This window comes from Engraulis encrasicolus, chromosome 9 (genome assembly GCF_034702125.1).
Source record: "Engraulis encrasicolus isolate BLACKSEA-1 chromosome 9, IST_EnEncr_1.0, whole genome shotgun sequence".
NCBI classification, from domain to species: Eukaryota; Metazoa; Chordata; class Actinopteri; order Clupeiformes; family Engraulidae; genus Engraulis; species Engraulis encrasicolus.
Genome location: NC_085865.1, coordinates 29,973,722 through 29,983,721, shown reverse-complemented (window position 1 = coordinate 29,983,721; position 10,000 = coordinate 29,973,722). Strand labels below are relative to the sequence as shown.

General features: G+C 46.6%; 1 protein-coding gene across 3 annotated transcripts in view; it reads left to right on the top strand.

Moving 5' to 3' along the window:
- mpp7a (MAGUK p55 scaffold protein 7a) overlaps nucleotides 1-10,000 on the top strand; it is a 239,527-nt gene that overhangs the window by 192,250 nt on the left and 37,277 nt on the right. For all 3 annotated transcript variants that reach the window (XM_063206904.1, XM_063206902.1, XM_063206903.1), the window contains one exon: nucleotides 4,362-4,532. In XM_063206904.1, coding sequence (XP_063062974.1) covers nucleotides 4,362-4,532 — 171 coding nt within the window. The remainder of the gene's footprint in view (nucleotides 1-4,361; nucleotides 4,533-10,000) is intronic.

The window sequence follows — 10,000 nt, the reverse complement described above, 5'->3', positions numbered from 1 at the left end:
AGAGATGGAAGTAGAGAGTAAGTTAGAGGAGGGAGAGAGTGAGCCTCTCTCATTTTATTTGTGTGACCGCATGGCCTTAGAAGCCTAGAGGGCTGAGGCACGAGTAGAGGAGGTCACCGCAACCAACCCACCGCGGAACAAAAAAAAAAACACACACACACACACACAGGACTGCCGCGCAGTTCCTCATGTTTGATGTAACAGAATACTGACTGGCATGCATACATAAATACACACACACACACAGACCGAAGCATTTACAGGCACACACACACACACACACACACACACACACACACACACACACACACACACACACACACACACACACACACACACACACACACACACACACACACACACACACACACACACACAGTGCTTAACTTACAGCGTGTTTCATATGCCAGTCCATGTGGTTGTACTGCGGCAGTCCCTTATTAAGGAAACCGTGGGGTGGGGGTTGGTTGGTTGGTTGGGTAGATGGATAGATAGAGGAGGAGGAGGTGAAGACGAAGGGAGGGATGGATAGAGCTGAGGGAGGGAGGAGTAGAAGAATGCAGTCCGCTGCACATCTGCGTCGCTCCCGTGGTTTTGTGTGCGCTGTGGAAAGTATTAAAGGGGGATTGGATCAGGTTCTGTGCTCCCTTCGCCTCACCTCTCCTGTTACTACCCCGTCCCCTTTTTCTCCAACCACCATCCCACTACACACACACACACGCGCACACACACACACACACACACACACACACACACACACACACACACACACACACACACACACACACACACACACACACACACACACACACGGCGTGCAAACACACACACACACCTAAACATTCAACCACCATCCCTTCCGCACACACACACACACACACACACACACACACACACACACACACACACACACACACACACACACACACACACACACCAAACACACACACACACACACACACACACACACACACACACACACACACACACACACACACACACACACACACACACACGCACACACACCTATCCCCTCAATCCCCTCATCCCTCACGTTTCTTTTCCCCCTCACTCCCCCCCACCGCACTGCAGCTGCCTTCCTCTTCTGTCTTCTGTTCTGGGGCATCTTGCATCATGCTCCCCTTTTAGTGGGGGGGGGGCACTGGGGGTGATGTGGGGAGCCGGGTGTAGGAGGGGATTGGAATTAAGGGCTTGCATTTATTGCGTTTATTTTTTCTAAGCGTAAGAAAATGGAAAGTAGACGGGTGCTTTTTTTCATGGTCTGTACCTTTGATGACTGATTGAGCGACCCACCAAGCGAGAGTGAGCTAGAGAGCGAAGTGCCTGCCTGCCTTTAATCTGCAGGTTACCTCAGGTCTTCACTTTGTGGACCACTGTATGCTGGTGGTAGGCGGTTTCTCAGCTTGACCTGCTCTGTCTCTCTCTCTCTCTCTCTCTCTCTCTCTCTCTCTCTCTCTCTCTCTCTCGCTCTCTCTCCCACTGTTCTTCTTTTTTCTCATCTTCTGTTGGTTCTTCCTTCTTTTTTCTTCTTTGTTGTCAGTACTTGCACATGAATCCTAGATGAACCTGGGGGCCACCCTCCATCTTTCTTGGATTTTAGGGGCCTCAAGGTGAATCGGCAAATATGTCTGAAAGGAAAGCACACTCAGCACACACACACACACACACACACACACACACACACACACACACACACACACACACACACATAACACACACACACACATAACACACACACACACACACACACATAACACACACACACACACACATAACACACACACATAACACACACACATAACACACACACACATAACATGCACACAATTGCTCGCTGAATGACCCCCAGACCTAGGAAACGGCATAAATCAAGCGCGTGTACCATTTCGCCCCAGACATCCAACATCCTTGAACAAGAGGTGCAGGGCAGGGACACAGAGGCGGGTCGAAATGGGGGGTGGGGGGGTAATCGAAAAATCTTCGTCCAGCATCTTCATTGATCCGACAAGCATGAAGGTGCTGGCAGGGCTTGATCGCGTAGCCACAGGATGTTGTGGAAAAGGCACGGATCCCTTTTTTTGTGTGTGTGCACCGCCTGCATGTCTTTGCTCGCTGTGTGACCTTAGTGTACCAAGAATGATGGAGATGGAGAGAACGACAGAGAGACTCAGACAAGACCAGAGAGAGAGAGAGAGAGATGGACAGACAGACAGATGGAGAGAGAGATAGACAGACAGAGACAATAAAGAGATAGACCACAAGAGAGAGAGAGAGAGAGAGAGAGAGAGAGAGAGAGAGAGAGAGAGAGAGAGAGAGAGAGAGATAGACAGACAGAGAGAGAGAGACAAACAGAGCCAGACAGGTAGATGGTGTAGTCATGGAATGGAAGAAGAGATGCAGCGAGAGATATCAAGGGTCAGTGCTTTGAGAAGCTCCACTGCATGAGGGACGGAAGGACAGAGTCACGTCTCTGCCGCGACTGAGAGCGAATTAGGTATGCAGCTGAGGAGACCACTGCTGCCTCAGTCTGTAGAGAGTGGCCTCAAACTCAGGGTGGGAATACACTTACGTACTTCCTTACGTTATGATTCCTTACATTACATTAAGTCAATATGCATCAAAATGACATTGAAATGAATGGACTGCTTTCTTTTTAGAATGTCCGCTGCACTGCCATGTCTGACGTAGCCAATTCCATTGATTATAGTCCAATAACTTAATGTCATCCAGTGTGGTCTCGGCCTCATGATGATGCCTCTAACTCTTCTGTTGATTCAGACAGCTGAGACAGCTGATGGATAGAAGGTCTACATCCACTGACAGACAGCAGTGCTCTCTGGATCGGAAATGTTGATGGTTGGAAATCTTTTCCGACTTAACAAAATCCAGTCATTCTGTGACAAAGATACGCCATGTGACGTATTGTCAAACTCTTAATGGGATCAAAGCGATTGCAGATGAGCCTTGCAACACCTGCAGTTGCTTATCCCCACTGGTTCTTGCTGCAAGTCTGCATACAGCCTCCGCGGTGACGCATCCTTGAACTGGTTGTACAAAATTTCACTGACATCTGTGTAGACGTGTAGTCCCAAACCCTTAAAAGTTTGCAATGCATCCCACCTCAACTCCTCCTCCACACCTGTCCCCCCACACCTCATGTGATGTGATGCGTAGCTCAAACTGGTGGGAGCTCATTGTCAGCTGCAAATTTGTCATCGACTTAACATGCGCTGTGTTTAACACACCCACGCCATGACGGCAAGTTTTCGCTGACGTAGTGTGCAGTTGTCAGTCGATGTTGAAGTCGAATAAGCCTACTGCATGATAATAGAGACTGATAGCTGCCTCAAACCTTCTCCTTGGGAGGTCAGGGTTGGTCCATATTTGGTAGGCCCCCAAGCCTGAACATGATGAGAATGAGGCATGTTGGGCAGTTTGAAAGACATGTTTCAGAAAATGAAACCTGGGTGGGCAATTTAAAGTTTTTTGGGGTTGTTGGTCATGTTTGAGAGATTGGAAGAAGGGTTTAGAATGAGGTCTGGGTTAGGTAGTTTCAAAGAGGGCTTTTGTGCTTATTCCAAGGACTGCTTGAAGGACTTGATTGATGGTGGATAGCATTCTGGAGGTTGGTAAATGAATGAAGAATGAAGTCGGTTGTACTGTACTCTGAGCATCAGAACCCATTTTGGATCGGGCCCAGTGAAGGAGCTGGTTGACTAATTCTGTTTTTGGTTCCTGACAGAGCTCCTGACCAGTGTGTGTAGCTCCCCTCTGCCTCTCTGCTGTGGTTTTTATATTGTATTACATTTTCATTTTCGATCTGGCCGATCCCAAACTGGATGTGGAAATGCGTGCCCAGAGGGGCCAGACGTTATGTTCTGTTTTGTGTGGAGAAATGCATATGGCTGACCTTAATGTTTCCTCTCTGGAACAGAATAGGAGGCTGACTTGCTACATTCAGACTTGTTTCTGTGTGTGCGTGCGTGCGTGCATGCTTGTGTGTTTATGCAAGCCTACTACAGTTCTTTGCTAAAAGCATTTGAGTTTTACCAGAGATTCTAGGAGTATTATGTTTTACTGTAAAAGTGAACATGGATCAAAGTTGAACTTGCGTTACACAATCTCAGTGTCGATTAATTACATTGGTAAATCCAGAGAGAAATTAGAGAAAATAGTAAAAAAAAAAACATAGGTCTACGTAGGTATAGGCCCATATACATTCAGTATATTACATCTGAAGTAACCTTATCATCATACGCTCACTCATTCAGATATGTGCTTGATAAAACCTTGAAGCAACCTTGACCTTGACCTTGTTTGGTTTGTCCTTGTCTTTTAAGTTGGCCTGAGGAGGAGTTTCCGTCTGAGTCGGCGAGATAAGAAGACCAACAAGTCGATGTACGAGTGCAAGAAGAGCGACCAGTACGACACAGCAGACGTGCCCACATATGAGGAGGTGGCATCGTACCGCAGGCAGAATGGCGCTCGGCACAGACTTGTGGTCCTAGTCGGTAAGTCCAGTAGTATTGTTGACTGTGTGTCTGTGTGTTTCTGTGTCTTTGTGGATGTATGTGGTTGCGGTAACACTTTATTTTTAGGGATACATCTATTAGAACTAATACATACAATGTTGATGCCTGTATAAGTAACTTGTAAGGCATGTACTAAGGCCTACTATGTCCTAACTAAGGTTAAATTGGTAATAAATACCTTATTGTGCATGAACAAGACATTTGCGAATACATGCCTAGAAAATGTTTGATTTTGCTTTGTTAATGCCTTACAAGTTACTTATACAGGGACATTGTATGTATTAGTGCTAATAGATGTATCCTTAAAATAAAGTGCTACTGTGGTTGCCATACTGTATACATATGTGGTTGCCACTATCATGCTCGTGGTCCTAGTTACTTTCAGCATTACATTTCCGCTGTATGTATGTGACTGTAAGTGTGTGCGTACATGTGTTTCTGTGTAGCCTAAACGTTTTTCCCAGATATGGACAAACTAGTTTCAAAAATTCACATTTCTGCTCAACACAAGTGACTTCACCATCTATGTAACCCACAAGGGGTGACCTTTACATTCAGCTAATGAATTGATTTGCCTGGGGAAAAAAATGTATCGCAAGACATTTACATTCACTTTGCAACCTTTCTGCTCTTTGTGTTATTTTCCCCATGCACCCACGTTATTGATGTGTGCATAAATATGTGTGTGAGTGGGGTTGTGCTTTATGTCTAGCGCTGCGCTAATCGTGTGAGGCAATTTCAGCCAATTCACAGCCAGTGCTTCCCACCTAAGGCCAAGGCCATTCCCGGAGCGCTTACCCAGGACGGCGCGCTCACGGTGGGCTTTGTGAGGGTGACGCAAGGCCCTCCGAGCGCCTGGTTCCCCACTGGCCCAAGCCCAGAGTCAGCAGCACTAGGCAGTCTGGGCTTTTAATTCAAATTTAGTGCGTTTTCCTTTTTATAGCGGCCCGGTTTAATTTTCGGGCCCCCTTAGCGCTCACTCATTCTTCTCCCACCCGCCACCCCCAAAGAATTGTTAACACTTATTTTCAAGGGTGCGACATGTGCGAGGCCTTCGTCGGCCCAGGCAACTTTTACAAAGTGCGAAAACCTTGAAAAGAAATTAACAAAATTTATTTTCGGTACTTTGGGGAGAATGGATGGAACGAAGGGGGAAAAAGAAATCGGCATCGGTTAAAAAGAAAAAAAAGTATTGCGAAACTCGAGCACTGCTGGGAACGAAAAAAAGTTCCCCAAACGGGCATCTAAATCTCGGAGAAGGATAGCACTAATACTGTGGCAGACAAAGTGGAGCACAGGTTGTACAAACACAACATACCAGAGAGAGAGAGAGAGAGAGAGAGAGAGAGAGAGAGAGACGAAAGACATGGAAGAAAAAAAAACAACAACCATATAAATACCAAGTGATTACAGCCCCCAATGATACTTACCTGCTTTTCCCCCAACGACTCGGAACCCAATACATACATACCAGGCTGGAGTCGACCTCGTACAGCGGGCCAGGAAATCTGGGCTTTTGATCACGTTAATGGCGTCCGCTGTTTGTCTGAAGAAAAGAGCAAAAAAAGAAAAAGAATGAGAAAAAAACCTTCGATAAAGATGGCGGCATAAAGGAATAGGGTTTAACGCGAGGAGGCAGGCCGAATCAAATGGCCAGCCCCAGCTGCAAATGGACACTAGCGAACAGTCAAACACACACACACACACACACACACACACACACACACACACACACACACACACACACACACACACACACACACACACACACACACACACACACACACACACACACACACACACACACACACACACACACACACACACACACACACACACACACACACACACAAACACACACACAGAGGAGAAAGTTCAGTATCAAAGGCCCCGCGCCCACTATTAGATGAGAAACCGCTGAAATGCATTTAAGGGAACCCGAAGCCAATTTAGCAGCATGTCAATCAGGTTCCATATCCCTCCCCACCCTTTTGGGCCAGAACCAAGAGCTTGTCCAATGGCCCGCAATCAGCCCCCGCCTCCTCCACCCATCCACAGCAATGAAGGCAATGTTTTTTTTTTCTCTAAATCAGTTTTCCCCAACCTTTTTTGAGTAACCCCCTCACTCATACTCCATGACTCTTCCTCTATAGCAGTGGTTCTTAACCTGGGTTGCGGGCACCCCCTGGGGGTGCGCCAGCGATTTCAGGGGGTGCGCGGAATTTTGTTTGTGTTGAGGTTGTGACCAAAATTCTGATAGCGAACATTATAATTAGGCCAAATCAAAACTAATTAAAAGATATTTTAGTCCCCATGTAAAGTCATTAAGGCATTGATTAATGTCTCAAGCAAGAGTCATTGTAATTAATCACTTAAATCATTTTTAGTGCGTATACACATATAGAAGTTTGGGTTGGGGGTGCGCGGCGTGTCTTGGGCACAGGTAAGGGGGTGCGTTAAGAAAAAAAGGTTAAGAACCACTGCTCTATAGCGATGTGACCATACTGTTATTATTACTTTTTTTCATGTACCACCTGCAGTGTGCCTGTGTACCCTTGTTGCGCAACACGGGTCTAACTGTCCATACAACACATTTATGTTTGGGTTAGGTTAATTTTTGTTCTGGGAGGAATTTGTATGTATCTTGGTGGGGTGGGTGGGTGGGCTGTGTGTGGGGGGGGGCTGTGTGTGTGGGTTTTGTGATAGACTTCAGACCTGTGTGTCTGTGAGTGTGTCTGTGTGTTTGTGAGTGTGTCTGTATGTGTATGCACAGGGGTATCGTACAGGAGGGTAAAATGTGAGTCATCAGGCCCCCACAGACAATCCGATATATATATATATATGGCTGGGGGCCCACATACATAGGGCCCACAATTTGCATATGTGTATGCATGCATTCTTCACCCCCTATTCAGCGGTGAGCTGCAGGTCAGTGAATGTTCTCACACTCTGAGCAGCGCAGCGCTGTTCTACTGTTCTACTGTAGCACCCCCACGGCCCCGTCTAGCCAAGACAGCCAGGGTATATGGACTTTATCATGCTGGTGTGAGTGGAAGTGTGAGTGTGTGCATGCATCTCCGCTCACCTAATTACCCTCCCTCCTTCATGACATGTCCCAATGCCCCCCACTCCACCTTCTCTCTGTCTCACACTCTCTCTGTCTCTCTCTCTCTCTCTCTCTCTCTCTCTCTCTCTCTCTCTCTCTCTCTCTCTCTCTTTCTCTGTCTCTCTCTCTGTCTCTCTCTCTCTCTCTCTCTCTCTCTCTCTCTCGCTGTCTGTCTGTCTGTCTGTCTGTCTGTCTGTCTGTCTGTCTGTCTGCGTGTGTGTGTGTGTGTGTGTGTGTGTGTGTGTGTGTGTGTGTGTGTGTGTGTGTGTGTGTGTGTGTGTGTGTGTGTGTGTGTGTGTGTGTGTGTTGCCCTTCCGTCTCTCTCTGCTAATGTAAATATTTGTAATTAGCGCTCCCCATTTGGCTGTGTGGACGGTACTATGCTATGGTATGTGTCACACCCCTGGCCAAGCAGAGGGGGGCCAAGGAGAGATCTGCTTTGTGTTGTTATTTCAGCACCGCTGCTTTCACTACACTTCTGCCAGGCTCTTCACTTCACTCTTTCTCTCCATCCTTCCTCACTTTCTTTTTATTTCTCTTTCTCTCATTCTCTCTCTTTCTTTCTCGCTTTCGCTCTCCCTCTCTTTCTCTGTGTCTACCTCTCTCTCTGTCAGTCTATCTCCATATGCTGTCTCTCTTCCCCCCTCTCTCCACCTTCTTCCTCTTCTCCTCAAAACATGGCAGGCCTCTCCTGCTTGGCCCGAGTTTCACTTGGCCATCACTCTGTTTGAATTTTTTTTTCTCCTGCCTTTCAATAAAACACATTCTTTGTCTGAAATCCTTTGTGGGGTTTTTTGCGTGAAGCACTCTCATGACTACATGATTTTTAAAAAATATAATTTTCTACGTACAACCCCCCAAAGCCATCCACCTGCCAACAAAATGTCCCAGGCCTCAACCAACCTTATCAAGCCCTGGCCCCTGATGCCCCACGATGGGTCGATTCGTTTCAATAACTTTTCCAGCTGAGTGAAGATCTTATCCCGCACCCGCAACCCTGGTATTAATCAAGCAGCTTCCATTAATATGGCATTATGTGCACGCACGCCCGCTCGTGACGAGAGAGAGAGACACACACAGACAGCTGTGTGTTCATGTGCTCATGTGTTCCATGCTCACTGGCTTTGCTCATCTAAATGGAAGCAGGTCAGGCCAATCATCTGTTTAGCTGCCCGAGACTCATCATAATGGCCTAACGTTCTAGAATTTTACATGAAACTCTTTTGTGTTTTAAAGGTGCACTCTGTAATATTTTAGTCGTTTATTTCCAGAGTTCATGTTGCCCTTTTTTAAACAAATTCTTACCACCACCACCAAATTCTAAATATTCGTTATGACTGGGAAAATTGCACTTTTTGTACATTAATAGGTGGATCTTCTCCATGTCCGCCGTTTTGAATTTCCAGAAATCTACCTTTTTAGCCACAAAACGTACTGTACTCCGGCCATACTAGTAAATATTAGTTTTAGAAATAAGTAAATAATATTCATGAAAAGATCAAATTTGGCAATAAGCAGCACGGTTTTAATGAGCAGTATAGTTGCTATACCCACTCCGGCCACCATCCTACACAGTGCACCTTTTTAGTAAATACATTAATTGTGTGTGCTGAGGCATCTTCATACACTAAATATGATGACACAGAATGAGCCAGGGTAGTGAATATTTCTCTGAAACTCTCGGTCTGAAACGGTCTCAACCATTTGGCCACAGGACCTCTTCTGTTTGCTATGCTTTAAAAAGCCTAACCAGTAATCATCAAATATGGTGCAGTCCACGGTGTGTTTTTAGGGATTTCATTTTTATTGCTAACTCTTGGTGTTGTGTTACAGTATTGGAACTGAGATGGAGTCACTGTACAGTGCATACTATATGCACATATACATCATCAATCAATTGCTGCTAATCCTTGTAGGTCTGGGCCACAACCGGCCCATGTCCAGGTAGCAGTCAGTGAGTCGGTCAGTCAGTGCTGCTGAGTGAGTGGCCCCTCATTTCCTCCGTGCTGTTAGCAGACGAGCGGAGAGCACAGGCAGGACCTGCACCCAAACACACTTCAGGCAGTTCACACCTTCCCTTCAACTCACACACACGCAGGTCAGGGCTAACACACGCTCCTCGTCAGCTGAGGTGTGTGCGTGTGCGTGTGCATGTGCGCGTGTGTGTGTGTGCACGCGTTTGTGAGAGAGAATGTGAGTGAGGCCTCCCACATACAGGTGGCCCCTATGGCCTTCAGATTTAACCGCATCGGTCCAATACACACACACACACACACACACACACACACACACACACACACACACACACACACACACACACACACACACACACACACACACA